The 20,565-nt window shown below is 44.9% G+C and overlaps 1 protein-coding gene across 1 annotated transcript in view; it reads left to right on the forward strand.

Moving 5' to 3' along the window:
- The window catches only part of CSMD1 (CUB and Sushi multiple domains 1), a 1,877,909-nt gene that overhangs the window by 1,789,619 nt on the left and 67,725 nt on the right, over nucleotides 1-20,565 (forward strand). The window contains exons 51-52 of the mRNA XM_041753151.1: nucleotides 5,940-6,134; nucleotides 13,548-13,721. Coding sequence (XP_041609085.1) covers nucleotides 5,940-6,134; nucleotides 13,548-13,721 — 369 coding nt within the window. The remainder of the gene's footprint in view (nucleotides 1-5,939; nucleotides 6,135-13,547; nucleotides 13,722-20,565) is intronic.

Genomic DNA, 20,565 nt, shown 5'->3' on the forward strand with positions numbered 1-20,565 from the left:
TCCCGTGCTCCCGCCCAGTCCCCAGGACGGGCTTGCTCGCAGAGCCCTGCAAGGGGGCCTTCACCTCGCCCCCCCGGGAGGCGCTTCCTCCCAACACCTCGTGCTCCTGCTCATCCTGCCAAAGCTGCGGGTTCTTCAGCTTCTGAGGCGCCACAACGGACACCAGCTGCCCCCTCCCCTGTCCAGTGAGGACGGGTGCTCAACGGCTCGCCGAAACCACGCTCACCTTGCTGTAGGAAGGACACTTGCAGGCTCATCTTACTCCGATGGCATCTAATTGTGACTTTACGGAGTAATTAAATGTGCTTGAACCCAGCCTGGTAATGAGAAGCCCTGACCCGCATTGGGTAGGAGTGGGGACATCTGTGGTTAGAAGAGAGATGGCCATTGCGTCCCTGCTTGGCGGGGCTGGGTGGCCTCTCCCAGCAGATGCATGGTCAGGGTCTGTAATTTATGGGGGCGGGAGGCCAAGGGGCTTCATTTGTAGGGGAATACAGTTGCCGTCTGCGAATCCCAAACAAAGCAACTGCTGGCCTTCCTGCTTTGCCACTGGCTGGATGCGTCTGCGATGCATCTGACTCATTCGTGGTGAGCGTGAAAGCTGCTGTTTCTCGAGTAAAATGCTAAGTACTTTGTGTTGTCACTGACATGTCCGCAGGATAGAGAAAATGCGTCTGTGTGCGAGTGCGTGTGCGCTCAGGGGGTCCCCAAGTAGCTGCACTTCCCCCTGAGCCGATTTGAGAAGCATCATTTCGGGGTTCTTACGTGTCAAGCGCATCACTTAATGCTCCGAACTCTGTTAGATACTGGGGATGGCCCGGGACGCCAGTTCTCTTGAATTTGTCGAGATACAAGAAGCTGGTTCCATGGGAATTGTTTTACTTAACGTGTGATAGAAGAGGATCTGTATTTTTGTTTTTTTTTAAGGAAAGAATACAGAGTAACCTGGAGGACTGTGTACTTCCTACCAAACCAGCTAAACCTACTTTTTTTTTTAAATTTATCTTTTGAAAATACTTAATTTTGCTAAATTTGACCCAGCAACTTACTCACTTGTGATTGTCATAAACGCTGATTTATGACATTTACGTAAGCAGAAGGCTTTCTTTTGTGATGTGTTTCCAGATGAAGTAACGTTTAAAGACATTTCTAAAAAAAAAAAAAAAAAAGACATTTCTTTAAAAACCGTGTCATTATTGATACAACACGCCCGGGTCACTTGCTTCAGTCCCTTGTTGAATAAACACAACTTTCTTTCGTTGTTTCTAGAGGTGGAGGAAACGGTGAAACGACAGGGTCAGAGGAATAACACGTGGGACATGGGTCCTGGACATGGGGACCAGGCTGTGGCCTGGTCTGGGTGAGCTTGTCCACAAACAGCCCCCATGGTGACCCCGGCTCCCCTCTGGCCGCGCTGCTGGGAGGACCCACAAAAGCGACACTACAACTCGTCGCTTCCTAAAACCCAATAATGCATAACAAAGAAGGGCTCATCTCTGTGCATCCCGAATGGATCATGAATGTCTATTAAAACATCCAGCACAGCGCACCGCCAGTGAGATGCTGCTTTCTTCCTTTAAAATGATTTTTTTTAAATATTTACTCTTTGATTTAATCAATATATCATTAACAAAATGACAACAAAATGTTGCTGCTGTTACATATGATAGGATTAGTTATAAAGAACGTCTACACCTAAAATCACTTTAGGATGTGTTTCTCGGGCATCGTGGGATGGAGAGTCCAAGGCAACACGGGATGAAATAAATTTGCGGGTAGCCACGGATTTTGTGAACAAGAATACTGGGAGTTGCTGCCCTTTTTATTATCTCGGGTCAGAGGAAACGTGACTTTTTTACATACGGTATAACCATTTGAACCATCATTTCCTGGTCATATACTGTCAGGTGAGGACTTTTAGGTGTTTAAGGAAAAAGTGCAAGGAGAGGAACACTAACGAATTTTTAGGCCCTTTAAGGGCCGGTGATCCGAGATTTCCCATGGAATGAAGGGCTTGCTCGCGGTGCGGGGCGGGATGTGCAGGTGCGGGGAAGGGACGCGCAGGTCCGGGGGGGGGGGGGGGGGGAGGGACGCGCAGGTCCGGGGGGGGGGGAGGGACGCGCAGGTGCGGGGCCGGGGGGACGCGCAGGTGCGGGAGGAGGCGGCACAGCCTGGGCCAGCGGTCTGTCCCCGTGCAGACCTCGGGTTCTGACCCGGGCAGCCGGACTGCGCACCCCACCAAACGCCAGAGGAGGCGGGTGGTGCTTGGGGCCTGCGGGGTGTCCTGTGTCCAGTCCAGTCCCATTTCCTCCCACGCAGCCCCCGCATCTCCGCCCCCTCCCCCATCCCCGCACCCCCCCACAACCCAGCCACAGCATCCACGGCCCGCATCCACACCCTAGCATCCCCGGCCCCCCACCCCCGCATCTCGGGTCTCGGGGGCCGCTGGTGGGTCTGCGGGCGCCCGGGCAACTCAGGCAGGGCACCGCTCGCTCCGCCCGCCTCGGCCCCGGGACACAGGGACCCCGTCAGGCCCGCGGTGGGGGCACCAAGGGCGGGAGGCACTTGCAGCGCTCGCCTCTTGCGGCCTCTGTTCGCCCCGCCGCGTGCTTCCGTCGCCCCCTCTGCTTGGGGGGCCGCCTGGGCTTGTTTTGTGGTCTTGACCGCTGCACGTTCTGGCGCGGTGGCTCCCCGCGCGGGCGCACCTGTGCTTGCCCTTGGCACCTGGTGGCTCCCAGCAGGCGCACCTGTGCGTGCCCTCCGTACCTGGTGGCTCCCAGCATGGTCACACCTGTGTGTGGCCTCCGCACCTGCTTAGGGCGGGTGCTGCACTGAGGAACAGCACCCGAGAGGACCGTGTGCACCCAGGGACCTGTCACCCGCGGGGGGACCAGATCCCAGACAACCGGGGATCAGGCCACCCCGAAGCTCACCACGTGGCAGTTTCGTGAAGAAGGAGGTGACCATCCAGAACTCGGAAACCACTGCTGCAGGTGGTGTCAGCTCCACGGAAAGGCCTGTCCCACCGAGGGGGCCCCGGGTGCCCTCACCGGTGGAGGGGAGCGGGTCACGGCCCCTCCACGGAGGACAGCCAGGCACACCCCCTAGGGAAATGGAACGAAGTTTACTTGAAACGGCGGTGGGATTGAAGCCATTACGGATCGCCCAGGTCCACAGTCCACCCGGATCCCCCGATCCACAGTCCACCCGCATCCCCAGGTCCACGCACAGAAGCCTGTTCTGAATCGGCCGTCCTGCGGGGATCTGCAGGTGCTGCAGCCTGAGAAAATGTGGACTTGGATCATGGGGTGAACCCTGGAGAATTTCCCGATACATTTTGTTACTTTTTATCCAGTTGTGATGAACATACAGGCTCTAGTAGCTTCGGGTGTGCAAGCTCATCACCCTAAGGCGCCTTAATGCCCTTGACCCACCCGCCTCCCTCTGCTGACCACCCACTTGTTCTCTGTGCCTACGAACCTGTCCATCTGTTCATCTTTTTTCTCTGTTCATCTGTTTTGTGCCTTAAAGTGCACACATGAGCGAGATCATCTGGTGTTTGACTTTCTCCAGCCGCCTCATTTCGCTCCACATCGTGCCCTCTAGCTCCATCCGTGTCATCGCAAATGGCAAGATTTCATTCTTTCTGAGGGCTGATGATGTTTCAGTGTTAATGGGTACACGTGCGTGTGCACGAGTGTGTGCACCCCCTGCGCCTTCTTCATTCGTCCAACGATGGATGGACACTTGGGCTGCTTCCCTGGTCTTAGCTGGAGTAAATAATTCTGCGATAAACCTAGGCGTGGATGTCTCTTTTCAAATTAGGGTTTTTGTTTTCTTTCGGAAAATGCCCACTAGTGGAATTACCAGAGCAAACGGTGATCCTATTGTAATATCTTGAGGAAAACACACTCCGCAGTGTTTTCCACAGCGGCTGCCCCAGCTTGCACACCCACCAACAGCGTCCTCGCCAGCACTTGTTGCTTCCTGAGTTTTTGATTGTAGCCGTTCCCACAGGGCTCAGCTGGTATCTCCTTGTCATGGTTTTGACTTGTATTCCCCTGACGACAAGCAGCGTGGAGCTGTTTTCCTGTCTGTGTTTTCCATCTGTAATCTTCTACGCAGAAGTGCCTATTCAGGTCATGTTTTAATTGGGTTATTTTGTGTTGAGGTATCTAAGTTCCTTGTATATTTTGGATATTAAGGCCTTATTGGATCCGTCATTTGCAAATATCTTCTCCCATTCAGTAGGTTGCCTTTTTGTTCTGTTGATGGTTTCTGTTGCTGTGCAGAAGCTTTTTTACTTTGGTGCAGTCCCAAAAGCTTAATTTTGCTTCTGCTTCCCTTGCCAGAGGAGACACACCTAGAGAAATGTTTCCACGGCTGATGTCAAAGAAATTATTGCTTGTATTTTCTTCTAGGGTTTTTCTGGTTTTAGGTCTCACATATAGGACTTTTGAATATCTATTTTTGAATCCATATAAATTTTGGATAATCATTTTATTTAAAAATACTTAAAAGAAATAGATATCAGAATTACTTTTTTATTTTGTTTTTATTTTTTTAAAGATTTTATTTATTTATTCATGAGAGACACAGAGAGGAGAGAGAGAGGCAGAGACACAGGCAGAGGGAGAAACAGTCTCCCTGCGGGGAGCCTGATGCGAGACTTGATCACAGGACCCCAGGATCATGCCCTGGGCTGAAGGCGGGCCCTTAACCACTGAGCCACCTGGGCGTCCCTCAGAATTACTTTTAAATTAGAGAATCCTTTTCACTTTTTAAACCTCATTTATATTATCATAATAATTCCAAAAGTCCTTTTCTTTCAGTTTATTTGCACATAGTGTTGGTAAATCACTGATAGAAGATTCAAAGTGTTTTTTGTAACCTTTGTATATGCCTAATTCAATTAAAATAAACTTGTATAGAATTTACTTCTTAATTTACTTTTAAATAAGTAAAATTATTTATTGATATCATTTTGGAAAAGCTGTGATTTCTCTAGCTAAACTTCCAGACTCAATAAATTAATCAATGGGGTCCATTCTGATGGTGGTTTACCGTGATGGATGTTCATACTTGAAGAAGAGGAGTTCTAACTTTGTAAAATTCATTTCAAATATTATTGTACCTTTCAGCAAATATGTGTGTGTGTGTGTGTGTGTGTACTCACATACATTAAATTTTGCTACTACTTTCAGCATATTTGCAGACCCCTTGAAGCCCTCTCCAGGAGGATGACCACCACCTTCACTAACGTCATCACTGTTGTTCATTTGTAGCTACTGCTCCTTATTAGGTAGTTACTGTAATTGTAGGCCTTCTCCTAAGAGCAGGAAGAGACTATGTCCCTTGAGATCTACTAAGCACGTGTCTAAACAGTATTAGCGCAGTCTGCATACAAAAGCTACGCGCCTATAAATCCTGGAACATACAGAGTATATTACATAGGTGTGTTTCAAAGGGAAGAAGGGAACGAAGGCAACTGATTTTCTGGTCATTTGTGTCCAGGCTGGTTTTCTATGACTCAATTCTATGTCAAGTTTCTTGAGGGCTATTGTATGTAGTATTTTTCTACGTGTTTGCTCATTTACTTGATGAAGAATTTCCATCCAAATGAACTGTGCAACTTTGTGTAGGTGATTTAGCTCTTTCCCATCACAACGTCACTGCAAGATTGCCTGTGGCCCTGAAGCGTGAGGCTACCAAATCCATTGCAGATGCGTGATCATCCCCCTGTGACCATGTGGATAGTAGAGGAAAGTACCTGCAATAACAGGTACTGGCTTCTGTTTTGCGCAGCAAGATCTGTTTCATATAAAAAGTTCTTACCATTGAAAGCCAAAATTAAAAAAAAAAAGAAAGAGAGAGAGAAAGCCAACATGATCCAATCCCTTGAGAAAAAATTTATTGATGTAAATATGTTTCCTTTCTAGCGGTTACGTGTCCCAGCATTGAAGCTCAGCTCTCAGAGCATGTCACCTGGAGACTGGTTTCGGGATTGCTGAGTGAGTATGGAGCTCAGGTGGTGCTCAGCTGCAGTCCTGGTTATTACCTGGAGGGCCAGAGGCTCGTGCAGTGCCAAGCTAACGGGACTTGGAGCATTGGCGAAGAGAGGCCCAGGTGTCGAGGTGAGCGATGGGGGTCCTTCCTAGAGAACGTACCCGTGCTGAGTTATTGACATCACTGGCAACCACCTTTGAACCGTCCCTGTAAGTGGTTGGTCCTGTGGATTAATAATATAACCAAATGGCCTTTCTTGTCATTATAAAGATGAATATGGATTTTTATGCGACATGCTTAAAATATATGAGCATACTGGATTAAATGTCAAATATTGTCTTTTCCTTACTAATGATTGCATTTTGTACATTTTAAAATATTAGAATACTCAAATATTACAAATCAGCTCAAAAAAAACCCAGGCCTATGTTTAAAAAGATAACTCTTGTTCCATGCTCTGACTATTCAAACCTTCTAATTAGGATCTTGGGAAGCAGTATTTTTGCTGAAGATATTGTATGCTCAAATAATGACTGTTTTGAAAATGGGGGTTATTATTCTCATAGGTACAAGAAGAGCAGTTAAGCCTTTGCATTGGTTTTATAATAAATATGAATAAATAGGGATCCCTGGGTGGCGCAGCGGTTTGGCGCCTGCCTTTGGCCCAGGGCGCGATCCTGGAGACCCGGGATCGAATCCCACATCAGGCTCTCGGTGCATGGAGCCTGCTTCTCCCTCTGCCTGTGTCTCTGCCTCTCTCTTTCTCTCTGTATGACTATCATAAATAAAAAAAAATAAATATGAATAAATAGAAAAATGAAACAATATTAGTGTTGTTCAGAGCACTATTCGATTCTGGTATATTTAACACACACCCTTTAGTGGGTTGTTCCCAGGAAATTACCATGCACAAACACAAGTGGTTAGACCAGTGTCAAATGTATAAAGTACACAGCCTAGTGAGAATAAACCAGAAGAAAATCAGGAAAAGGACAAAAGAATTAATGCTTTGCTGTCTTTGATATAATCATTCTAATTCAGCTGTTAGAGGAACAAATGATCCCTGAGCACATACTGAGCTCTTCGCCATGAGCACGAAGGTAGATTACGAATTGTCTGCGGACTTCAGGAGCTCGCTCACAGTCAAGGTGGAAGCACCCCGGGTCCCCAGGCCACCTTGCCCGGAGCCGGTTCTCCAGGGAAACTATCGGTGGTTCCCCTTGTCATGCTCACAGGTGTCCTGGTTTGAGTCGTTCTGTGGTCACTGGACTTTAGTGCATTTCCAGGCTGTCCCTCGCTGTCTGAGTTAGGAATCCCCTCCTTCCCACACCCACACCCACACCCACACCCACACCCACACCCACACCCATCGTCCTCAGAGGGATCTGCCCTGAAGCTCAGCCTTTGTGATTAAAGACACAGTCAGCAAGGTCGACAAGGAGAGTGGAGGAGAAAGATTGGGGAGCCTCGACCTGTTGCCCGTCTCACACTTCTCTGGCCAACGTCCTTTCTGTCAGTTTCCAGAATCAGAGTCTTAAAAATAGGCACACATTTACTTCTTGGCAGTGGGGAGCTCACGCAGGGCTTCTGCGGATGCAACAGCCTGGCGTGGTTTTTGCTCGTCTCGCTAGCTGTCTGGGGCACTGGGGTGGATCATGTTGGGGATGGGGGGTATTTGCCACACCCCACCCTTTATACTAAGGGCTCAAATCTCCACTTCGGAAGAACTGGCTCTTCTAAGGAGACTCTCATATTTCAACCATCAGGCCTTCCTGATTGTGGAAGCAAACTCCGTAGCAGCAAGTTTCCGTCTTCCTTTGGGGGAAGAAGGCAAAGCTGGGGTTCTAGCATCCATAAATTGTATATTTGCTCCATCCTCCTGAAATTCTGGAAAGTTTGTCTCTCTGACTCTAATATTAGACTTCAATCTGGTGATTCCAATACTGAGATTGGTCCAGGAACAGCCAGAATTCCACGTAGGTGGGGTGTGGTACACAGATGTATTTTGTAAATTGTCATCTGATCGTTGGTTGGCTTTGCTTAGCGTGAGTTGTTCTATCACACTCTGTTATTTGTCTCTTGAAAGTCATCATGGACATGGGGTCTATTCCAGAATCAGTGGGGTTTGTGAAATCATGGCTTGCTATTTGTGTGTGTGTTTATTCTGTTTATTTATTTTATTAAATCAATTTTGGCAGTTTACAACATCATGGTGTGGCCAGAGTGAGTCCCTTCTCCCTGGCTCCTTCATCTTGTCCTTTTGACATCTTTAAATCTGTCCCTGTTTTCTCATAAAGACAGGATGTTTTATGCTCACTCTGAGTTTTTTTTCTTACCTAAACATGGAATCAACCATTCTCCAAGGATTACAGACCAGCATGTGTGCCCAGGGGTATGCATTATATGTTGTTTGTGTTATCAATGAGCAGGGAAAGTTGATACCAAAGCTTATTATCACTTTTGTGACCAAATTGAACTTTTTTTTTGTTTTCTTCCCCAAAAAGACTTGATATTGATATTTCAATTAATTTCTATCTCTATTGATTTTTTGCAAGTTTTTCATTAACAAAAGAGCTTATCAAAAATATTCTTCTCTTTTCAGAAACATTGACATGTCACATGAGCTAGCACAATGCCTAACATTGTGTTCAGATTGTGGTGCGATCTAAAATCTTGGATGTCTTCATCGCCCATCCCCAGTCCTCTATTTGGTTTAAATGTTGCAGAAGTGATTTCAGAGAACAGAAGCCTAGAAAGCCCCTTGCCAATGTCATTCTGTAAAGCTCTATGGGATGTATACCCCAGCCTCTTTGACAGTGAAGTTCTCAAGATCTTTCATCCCAGGCACCTCATAGTGCTGAACATTTTTGAGGACCTGCCTTCATTCTCTGTTGCTGTAGAACCAGTCATTGCAAACATAATGTGAACAACACAGATTTGTTATCTGGGGGCAGATGTTTGGTACTTTTTAACTGGATCCTCTGCTACAGGCTGAGATCAAGGTGTTGGCTGGGCTGTGTCCTTATCTGGAGGCCCAAGTGGGAAGATGGGCCTCCCAGTACTAGTTTGTTGATGGAAGTCCTGTCCATGCAATTGATGTCTGAGTCCTCCATTGTGGCTGATTGTAGACTGGGAAGTGCCCAGGAGCCATGTGTAGCTCTTTTCAATGGAGTCCCACCCCTCCAGGCCCTCCTGTGATTCAAATCTCTGGCTCCAGGAAGGTCTCAGTTCCCTTAAGGGCTGCTTCCCTGGGTCAGTCCCAACAGATAATCTCACTTTGGTTTGCTTGAAGGATACATTCATGACCTCATCATGGTTCTACCAGCACCAAAGGGAGTGGATTTGACATAAGGGGGGGCTAGACCCCAAAGACCTTTTCAAAATGTTTAACATAAATTCAAATCAAGAATTATTTTAATATATTTATACTAATTCGTTTAAATTTATATGGAGAAAGAACTTTATTTCTTTATTTAAAATAGCAATAAGATAATTACACCTTACATAATACCCTGCTTCTAGAAACAGTAATGACTGATTATTAACAAAAAATAAAGGGAAAAAAAATTTAGAGCCTTAAGACATATATAATATTTTTTGGGTTCTATAAAAAAATAAAAAAAGGTATGTTTTTGTCATTATTGGTTATTGTTATAATACATTTTTATTTTATTTTATATTTAAAATCTGATTAAATTGCACTTATCTTCTATTTCCCTACCTTGACAGCATACACTCAGAAAAACCCAAAATGAATCCTAGAAGTAGAATACTTTACAATTAAATAGGTGCATGATAAGCCCCACAGTGTTCAAATGCTACTTAATTTCTCACTTAAAATTAATTTAAAATGACACACTGGTAAGCTTGATTTGCCATTCTGTGGTAGCTTTGTCAACTGTGTATTTAAGGAGTTCTCTCTTTAAATTGGGCCCGGATTAAATGGTGGAGTAGGCAGGTTGGTCTTTGACAACCTTCTGTTTCTGACTGGGGGTGCACCTGGATGATCAATATGTTCTCAAAATGAATTATTTGCTTTCCCTTTCCCCCTTCCATTAAAAATGTATTCATGCACACAGCACATGGGAATATTTGTCCATCACTCTGTTTTATCTGCTGTAAGAAACTGCAGAAAGAACATTCTCACCCCATCCCATATTGGAGTGGACCTTGACCATCATTCAGAACAACGTAGAGTTTTCTTCAGGATGTACTCACGAATAAAGGCCCAGTTGGCATTAAATAACTCTAGAGAGACACTCAGGACCCTAGGGGCAGTTGATCGCATGTTTGAATATTTTCACTTTGAGCAAGGCCTTCTTTTTGACCTATATCCCGGTTTCTTGGTTTCATTCCTCTGAGCCTGAGACAGTGATTCCAGACTGTGGTCTCCAAAACAGGTCTTCACATACCCACAAAGGATCATGTGTCCTTTGACTTTGTATCATGGTAACCATCCCGGCCCCATGCTTATGCACATCACATCATGAGTTTGCAGCTCATGTCCACCTGCACCTTCAGTAGACCCTTTCCACATAGAGTGTTTTTGAAAGTCCCTACTCTTGATCTTCTATTTATTTGCCACATGCACTAATAATATCCATATAATATCCAATTATATGGATCCAATAATATCCAATTCGAATAGGAACACTGGTCTTACCGGTATGAGAAATGCTATGTCACAATGCGATGTTTTTTTCCAAGTCAAGGATTTCAGCTTGAATGCACTGCTAGAAAGGAAGACAAGAGGAAGGAGGCTTCCCTGGGGAGAGAAACACATGGCTCGTGATCCCTGGTAGCAGTGAGAGTTGGGGGGGGGGGCAGGCGGGGTGCCTCCAGCCGAGCATCCTCTGTGTGACAGCGCAGAGGAGACACTTGAGACCATGTGTGTGAATATGTTTTTAATGGAAAGGAAAAGGGCAAACAATTCATTTCGAAAACCTGAAGGGAGAAAAGAACAGGGAAATGAGGCTTTACCTTGGATGTTTGATGTTTGACAAAGTGTGTGTGCATGTTTGTGTGCGTGAGTGTGTTGGGAATTCTCCCTTTCAATCAGAGTAGCTTTTCCAAATTAGAGCTGCTATCCTCGTTACTGTATTGGGTTTCCTGCCAACTGAAACTCCACCATCCGAGGCCCCTGTATCCAGCTGCTGAAGAGCTAAGAGTTTGCTCTATTAGTTCTTCTTTACAGTCTAGTGAACCTTCGTGGAGGACAGACGTAAAACATTTTCACTCCCGGGATATGTTAGCAGAGGCTGAAAGAATGGGACAGAGGCAAAGCAGCCCGAGCCCTCCGTTAGTCTTCCACTGACGGTGTGTTAAGACCTCTAAGGAGAGGTGCTCAGGCCTCCTTGCTGAGGTTAACACATTTCTGACCAGTGCGGAAGTTTCAAACCATGGTCCCATGATCCTAAACAGCTATGCGTGGATCTCAAATACCATAACTCAAGGCGAAGTTCACAGTATGTTTGGCAAAGGCCCAATGAAAAGTTCATAATAAATTGTAAAAAAAAAAATATATATATATATATATAAAATATATATATATATATATATATATATATATATATATATATATAATTCTTTTGGAATTCATTAACATTTAGTACAGTAAACATGTTAGCAATATTACTAAATGCATGGGATATAACCGTATTAGAGGTTAGGGACCCCAGAAGCTAGTAAGTCAACAACGGTAACGTTCTGATCACGACCTACGCCAGAGCTGAACTGTCTGAGTTCTGGTGAGCTGCGCACCCCCCCCGCCCCACCCCCAGACACACACCACTTGGCCGTGTCTGTCTGTTTGAAATTGAACCACAGTTATGAACCTCAGAGGTAAGATCATCCCAGTTCAAAAGGTCGATCTAAATGGCACACCCATGAACTTTGTCTTCACTCAAGTTATCAGTAAAGGTGTTCACACTGATTCAGCTCAGAGTAGAGATACAGGGGCGCTTGGTGCTTGTCTCACGGAGCTGAAGAACGAATCCCATGGACACAGGAGCATGAGTAAAGGGACAGGGCCGACAGGGCTGCCACTGAGGGCCTTTTATTGGGAACCTAACCAGGGAACCCAAGGCCCTGAGATGTCTTTGTGCTGTATCAAGTGATTGTCATATGGCTGTTCGGGGGTCTGGTGAACCTTCAGGATTGTCTGGTAACCGTCAGAGGAAGACACTCCCTAATACCTCTGAGCTAGGAAGCCTAGTTTACTTTCTTCTCTGTTTTTATTGTCTTACCTCTGTTTCCTTGGGATGGGTAGGAGCCTGACTCTGGACTACTTGGTGTCCTTGGGATTCATGGGAGCCTGACTCTGAACCTTTTCCTTATCTTTCCCTGCCTAGCCCCAGCTATCCCTAATTCATTCCTACACCAGGAGGTCCCAGATCTACCTAGCACTAGTAAACCCTGACTGAGCCCTGATCCCCTGCAAGTCATTGTGTGACTATTTGCATGTGTCCTCTCTTTGAATCCAGTGCATAACTCTGCATGGCAGGTGCCATTATCAGTTCTTAGAGAGGAACTAATGAGAGGCTAGAGCCTTGGAGGAGGTAAAGGTACAGATAGGGTTGAACCTGAGTAGCCTACAGCCAGAATCCGAGTTCTTAATCACTGTTTTACTACCTCTGATCAGTTTACTATTCCTAGAAACTCCATAATTTTTAGCTACTTACCACCTTTGCCCTGAGCCCCTTGTGCATGATAGCGCACTTAGTGTGTCAAGAACTCCTTCACCGTCTTCTTAGAATAGCCTTCAAACACGTAAGTCTCTGCAAAGCAGTTGGCCATGATGACTTTACAGTTTCTTCTTCTTTCTTTCTGAGATTCCATAGACTTTCTGTGCTCAAACATTTCTGGGTTTGGAGAGCGGAGTTGAGTGTTGCAGTAAGTAGCAATAATGAATGCGATCACTGACTATATCTCCCCCACTAGAGTCAAGTTGTGGTTGAAAGTGGACTCTGTTAATGATCATGCTGGGAAAACAGGTGTATGCAGGGGACATGCAGTTTCCCCAGCTGCAACCACTGAAGGCCTGGATTTTCTATTTTTTTTTTATTTTCAGAAAGGCTCCACATGTCCCACATAGTCAGCATTTATATGGAGTGTGGGATCCCAGGGAAGCATGTAGGTCATTGAAAGCAACAATGAACTCAGGCCTTCCATTGAAGGCATCCTCCTCAGTTTTGTGTGGCAGCTAATTGACTCACAGAAGACCACTCCTATTCCTTAATTCCTCCTGACCACACCCATGTCCGATGATGGCCATGTGATTCTCATGGTTGATGCACACAGGAGGGTGGGCAGGCAGCCCGTGCCTTTGACAAGCCTGCTTGTATGATTATGTCTACACACCACATGGTTTTGGAATCTGCTCTGCATGCTCACATTCTCAAGTGTAGGTGAAGGAAAATTAAGCTTCCTGTGTGGTTGACCTACCTAACCCTAAGCAGACCTCTGCCCCTAATAAACATCAAGACTGCAGATTTTGTCATTTTTAAGCAAAAGAATAATCTGCACTTTTTGTTTCCTTCTAGTGATCTCATGCGGAAGCCTCTCCTTTCCCCCAAATGGTAACAAGATTGGCACACTGACGGTTTACGGAGCCACGGCCATATTTACGTGCAACACGGGCTACACCCTTGTGGGGTCTCACGTCAGAGAGTGCTTGGCAAACGGACTCTGGAGTGGCACGGAAACTCGATGTCTGGGTAAATTCATCTATCATCTGGCATTTATTTCATTCATGTGAGCCCTAAAAATACAGTCCAGTTGGGCAAAGTGTAACACTGTTTGTTATAAATGCTCCTGTAGAGCTACTAAATCCTACCTCGGGTTTCAATGGTCCACTTCACACTAGGACTTCTTCCATAAGTATCTGAAGGGATTATTTTTTTAATCTGACCAATAAATGAAAGTCACATACCGCCTTTAGTGACTTAACTATTTTACAGAGTGCTGAGGCTATCACTGCACTTAATGCATCATGATTCTAGAACACACACACACACACACACACAAATGATATTCAGATATATTACAGACTTTATCTTTTACAACTTTTTAAATTGCGTCAGTAAGTGGAAGAGAATAAGATCTATCAACATAAGTACAATGAGTTACTTCAATGGAATGTGTGTACAGTGATTTGTTCTTCCCTTGCACCCAAGGCGTAAATTTTCTGCATGATATTTTTTAAGAATTGAATTGAAAAATTTTTTTCATTGAGAAAAATCTTGTGAATAGACATGAGGAAGCTGTTGGATGGGCAGCGTAAGGTATCTTGATTCATAATGCTCCTGTAGATCTCCGAGTAATTTGAAAAACATGTCAAGTGCCTTGCATCCTTTGACCTCTTTCTGGGATCTCAATAGTTTTGTAATCACTCGAAAGCCATAGAACCTTGAAAGTTTAAGCCTCTGACTCTCTGTCAGCTGGAAATCACTTCAGGAATGAAGCCAGGACCAGTAAATTTTTAATAGTAAAAATCTATTCTTATTACTTGAGATAATTTGAAAAAATACTTAGGAGAACGGGGTGGGGGGGGGGTGGAAACAGAGAAAATGAAACTAAAGTAGTAATTCTGGAGAAAATCAATGGCCAAAAAGTGTTGCTCCCTCTTATCCATGGAATGGCACCTGCTTTCTTGAAATCACTGTCATCCGGACGTGAAAGCCGCTCATGTACTACATGTGTGTCTACACGCATTCTTGGTGAGCCTGGTCAGTACAGGTTTCCATAGACTGCAGAACTTCCTCGGACTATGTGTGGGCTTTGCGTTGAGGGTGAGACTGTCTGTGCTTTCCCAAACTTTCTTATGAGATGTCTGGTTAAAGGGGACCACTCTTCTGAAGGCAGCGCTGCTTTGGGGTAGGTCTTCTCTGTTCATGTCAGTAAACACTACAGAGGGGAACCAGGTGATCTAAGAAACTTGCGTCTCTGCTATGCTCGTGATGATGGAAAGCAATGACAACCTACATTTGATTAGGTTTGTGCTGCTGAGTAGTCTCTTTAGGTAGGAGAGTTATTGTGGCCTCAGGGGGTTTGAGTGGCACATCCAATTTCTATAGCTACTCTATCATGGGGTCTGCTGGGGTCTTACTGATCCCAAGTAAGCCTTCACCTTTTCTGTGGTGTCTTCTGACTAAAGGTAGGACTTTGAAGTAGAAACGTTGAGCAAGAGACACCTGGGTGGTTCAGTGGTTAAGCACCTGCCTTTGTCCCAGAGTGTGATCCTGGAGACCCAAGGTCAAGTCCTGCATTGGGCTCCATGTATGAAGCCTGCTTCTCCCTCTGTCTATGTCTCTGCCTCTCTCTGTGTCTCTCATTAATAAATAAATAAATTATTTTAAAAAGGGAGAGAGAGAGAGAGAGACAGAGAGAGAGAGAGAGAGAGAGAGAGAGAGAGAAAGAAACATTGAGTAACATGTTGCTTGGATGGCTGGGCCAACGTGCCCAGAAGTATGGCTTCAGTGTGATGCAGTATGTCTTAGAGGCTTTGGGGAGGGGGAGTGTTCAGAAGGAGTTTAAATTGAAAATAAAGAGGAAGAAACGTGTTTGGACAATAATGCATAAAGCATTACTATTGCAGAACCTGGATCTAAAATATAAAGAATAGTAACATTGGAAGAGGCAGAGGATATGAAAGAAAAACTATTAAAAAAGAATTAGACGTGACACATAGCCACATATGTTTATAAACCAATGAGTAAAGAATGGGTAATAAATTTAGCATAAAGATTTCAGAAGTCAGTAGATACAGTTTCACAGCGACCACTGAGACGTGAAAGTTTAATTCCTAATACAGGCGTACCTTGGGGAGATTGTGGATTTGGTTCTAAAACACAATAAAGCAAATGTTGCCATAAAGTGAGTACAATGACTTTTTTGGTTTCCCAGTGCATATAAAAGTCATGTTTACACAATAATGTGGTCTATTAATGTGCAGTAGCATTGTCTGAGAGATGTGTATGTCTTAAGTCAAAAGTAGTTTATTGCCCAAAGCTGCTAACCACCACCACCACCTGAGCTTTCAGTGAGTTGTAATCTTTTTGCTCGTGGAGGGTCTTGCTTCAGGTTTCACGGCTGCCAGCTGATCAGGGTGGTGAGTGCTTGCGTTGGGGAGGCTGTGGCAATCTCTAAAAATAAGACGACACTGACCTTTGCTGCACTGATTGACTCTTCTTCCACAGTGTCTCTGTGGTATGCAAGGCTGTTTGATGGCGTTTTATTCCCAGTAGAACTTCCAAAGTGGAGTCAATCCTCCTAAGCCCTGGGGCTGCTTTATCAACTAAGTTTATGTGATGTTTTAAATCCTTTGTTGTCATTCCAACAATCTTCGCAGCATCCTCTGCAGGAGTGGATCACATCTCAGGAAGCCACTTGCTTCGCTCATCCCTAAGAAGCAGCTCCTTATCTATAAGTTCAAGTTTGATCGTGAGAGCACAGCAAGGCAATCTCATCTTCAGGATCCACTTCTAATTCTCGTTCTCTGGCTCCTTCGACCCCATGGGCAGTGACTTCCTCCAGGAAATCTTGGACCCCCAGAGTCCTCCATGAGGGCTGGAATCTGTTTCTTCCAAACTTCAGTTTCTGTTGATATTTAGGCCCTTTTCCTATGAATCGTGGGTGTTCTTAATGGCATCTAGAATGGCAAGTCCTTTCTGTAAGGTTTTCAGTTTACTTTGCCCAGATCCATGAGAGGAGTCATCATCTGTGGCAGCTGTAGCCTTATGAAATGCATTTCTTTAGTCATAAGACTTGAAAGTTGAGATGATTCCTTGATCCACGGGCTGCACGATGGATGCTGCATTAGCAGACATGAAAACCACGTTAATCTCATCGTCCGTCTCCCTCAGAGCCCTTGGGTGACCAGGTGACGGTCAGTGAGCAGCGGTATTTTGAAAGAAATCCTTTTCTCTGAGCATTTGATCTCCGCAGTGGGTTTCGTATTCAGCGAAGTGCGTTGTAAACAGATGTCCCGCCACCCAGGCCGTGTTGTTCCATGTATGGGGCACGGGCAGAGTAGATGTGGCATCATTCCGAAGGGCCCTCGGACGTTCAGAATGGTGGGTGGGCCCTGGCTCCCATCTGCAGTCCCCAGCTGCGTTAGCCCCTCGCAGGAGAGTCCGCACCTGTCCTTTGCAGCTTTGAAGCCAGGCTCTGACTTCTGTCCGGCTGTGAAAGTCCCAGATGGCATCTTCTTCCAACAGAAGGCTGTGGGGTCTACACTGAAGATCTGGGGTTGAGTGTAGCCTCCACCTTCCTGAACTCTTGAGCCGGGTCTTCTGGAGGACCTGCTGCAGCTTCTCCATCAGCCCCTGCTGCTTCACCTGTGCTTTCACGTGGTGGAAGAGGCTTCTTCCCTCAAACCCGCTAACCAGCCTCTGCTGCTTCAGATGTTTCTTACAGCCTCCTGCCCTCTCCCAGCCGTCCTAGAACTGAGAGCTCAGACCTTGTTCTAGACTAAATTTTGGCGTAAGGGAATGTTGTGGCTGATTTATTCTTCTATTCAGACTACTCAAACTTTCTCTGTATCAGCAATAATAAGGCTGTTTCACTTTATTATTATCTGTGTGCTCATTGGAGCAGCATTTTTAATTTTCTTTGAGGATTTTTCCTTCACCCTCACAACTTGGCTAGCCATTTTGGCACAAGAGGCCTTGTTTTTGGCCTGTCAAGGTTTTCACCATGCCCTCCTCAGTAATCTTAGTCATTTCTAGGTTTTGATTTAAAGTGAGAGATGTGTGACTCTGTCACTTGAAACCTTAGAGCTCATTACAGGGCTATTAATTCCCCGAATTCTAATATCATTCTATCTGAGGGACTAGGAAAGCTGGAGGAGAGGGGGTGATACAGGGGAATGGCTGGTCAGTAGAGCGTTCAGAACACACACAACACGTATGACGGAAGCTCACAGTCTCGTATGGGCACGGCTGGTGGTGCTCCAGGCCCGTTACAATAGTAACAGCGAGGATCATCGATCGCAGATCACCGTAACAATTCTAATACTAATGAAAAGTTTTTAAATATTATAATTACCAAAATGATACATAGAGACATGAAGTGAGCAAATCTGTTGGAAAAAAAAAATGGCACCAACGTACCTGCCAGTGCAGGGTTGTCACACCTTCATTTTTATAAACATGCAATATCTGCAAAGCACAATAAAATGAGGCTTGCCTGTGCATGGACTATGGCAATGAAAGGCATCTCCTCTCCTGAATAATAGAGTGTGATGTGTAGATAATAGAGAGTAACTCGTAGGACCCTATGTCCGGGGGACCCATAGAGACACAGCTAAGGTAAACACACAGGAGAATAGAGGTAAACTCAATGCTAGAGAAAATCCTACAGTGGCCTAGTGGATGAAGGCAAGAGAGGCTCCAATCCTTAACCTGGCACAGGTACTGGATAAAGTAGATAGCTGATACCACCATAGGCTGAATGTTACCTAGATGCCTTATTTGAATATAATAATTTGAATGATATTGTTTAGTGATAATGAAAAATATACAAGGCATTTTTCCATTTTACTGAATCTTCATTAGAAAATATGGGAAGTGCTTATCACTCCCATTCATCAGTAAGAAATAACTTAGAACAATTTAGGAATTTGTCTAACGTTGTAAAATCACTGGCATCACAAACCGAATGGAAACCCAGGCAATTTGACCATAGAACACAGGCTTCTTAACTTTGGGGTATGTAACTAGTGTATCTGAGCAAGTTTTGTGTTATTTTGCCGATGATTATATTTCTCAAAAGCAAGATAGGATAAAAGAGGCTGTGTAAGATGCTGTTAGTTCTGGCCAATGAGATATTTAACTAGAAGTGAAATGAGCCCAGGTGCTGCACTAGACCTTACCCCAAAGCACATGCCATCAAATGGGGTTTGTGCCTTAGTAGTTACACGTGGCTAACCTTGTCCTTCATTCTGTGCTGCTCCCAGACTTCTTGCTTACCAGACTTGGCAGTATTTTCCTTCTATTTCTTGTCATTTGAATTATTCCTTTGTCTATTTTCATGGTCAGGATCTCCAGAAAATCTGGATTTTTACCACACTGAATGACATTGGGTGACCTTCAGGTTCTTCTGGACACTATTAGAGTAGACTGCATGGTGCTGGAGGGGAAAAAAATGACTTATAATGAGAATGGAGGCAGAGGCAGTCACTAAGAATATTTTCCAAAAAAAAAAAAAAATCCAGAAAATAATTGACATAATCCCATGGCTTCAACTTTAAAAAGGAGGCATCCCCTAAACAGAACAACCTCCCAAAACTTTAACTTTGAGAACAAATTATGCCATTGAGGAGCAAATGGGAAGCTACCCAAGAAACAGAGACAGTTACACGAGCTGTTTTGCAAGAAACTCAATTTGCCAGCAAAGCGACTACTCTAGGATGTACTAAGCAAATGGAATACAGATGAAGGTCTGTGATGCGAAGGGCAGATCCGCCACGAGCAGGGAGCAATGAAAAGATTCAGGGCCATGAAAACGTAAGGACCGTGCAGAAATTATGTTTGAAATAAGAACCAAATTCACTCATTGTGGTTGGTATCAAAATAGTGTGTGGCCTAAAGGAAACAGGCTCGGCCGCCTCTTCATTCCTTCTTCCGCGTCAAGAATTATGGTGTGCAGAGGGCGGAGCATGCTTTTATAGTAGAAATCGGGATCCCAGGCGAGAAAAGGAGTCTGTCCAAGAGAACTATAGGGTTTCAGTGATGTGGCTGAGGGGACCCAGGAGGAGGAGGCCAAGTCACTGGCAGTACCCCGCGGGACGTTACTAACAGGAAGCTCTGCAGAGTTAGGTAAGTGTCTGGTGTGATTTTTTTACACAAAAAGGAAAGAAGCAAGCTGGCAGAAACTTTGGATCTAATAGTTTGATAATACAGAGCTGAAAACCAACTATTACGTGTAAGATCTTTGGTGATGCATGTTTATGAAGAGCTAATGTGAGTCTGGATCCATCTTTGCCATTGCTCTTAGGTGATGTTTAAAAATACTCTTTAGAAACGGTGCTTCTAAATTCTCAGCAAGATCAGAATTTTCTATGTTAACTCCTACAGTCAAGAAAGTGTAACGTGGCCTATATGTTGTCTTTTCACAACTGCCGGTGGGGCTACTGACGATGATGTCGATTATTCAGTTGACGTGATCGGAAAGAAGGTTTCTTTTCTGTTTTTTTTTTTTTTTAAGATTTTATTTATTCATTCATGATAGACAGAGAGACAGAGAGACAGAGAGGCAGAGACCCAGGCAGAGGGAGAAGCAGGCTCCATGCAGGGAGCCCAATGTGGGACTCGATCCCAGGACCCCGGGGTCACACTGTGAGCTGAAGGCAGACGCTCAACTGCTGAGCCCCCCAGGTGCCCCAGAAAGAAAGCTTCTGGGTAAATGGTTTCCTTCCTCATTCTAGACCATCTTAAGACTTCTTTTCACATCTTTGGTAGGGACATAATAATACCAGCTGAAAGAGTGAGAACATTTAACAACAGATTCATGATCTTTACAATTTGAATGATAAACAACACAAATACAAAAATTATGGGA

Source organism: Vulpes lagopus, chromosome 4 (assembly GCF_018345385.1).
Source record: "Vulpes lagopus strain Blue_001 chromosome 4, ASM1834538v1, whole genome shotgun sequence".
In the NCBI taxonomy this organism is placed as follows: Eukaryota; Metazoa; Chordata; class Mammalia; order Carnivora; family Canidae; genus Vulpes; species Vulpes lagopus.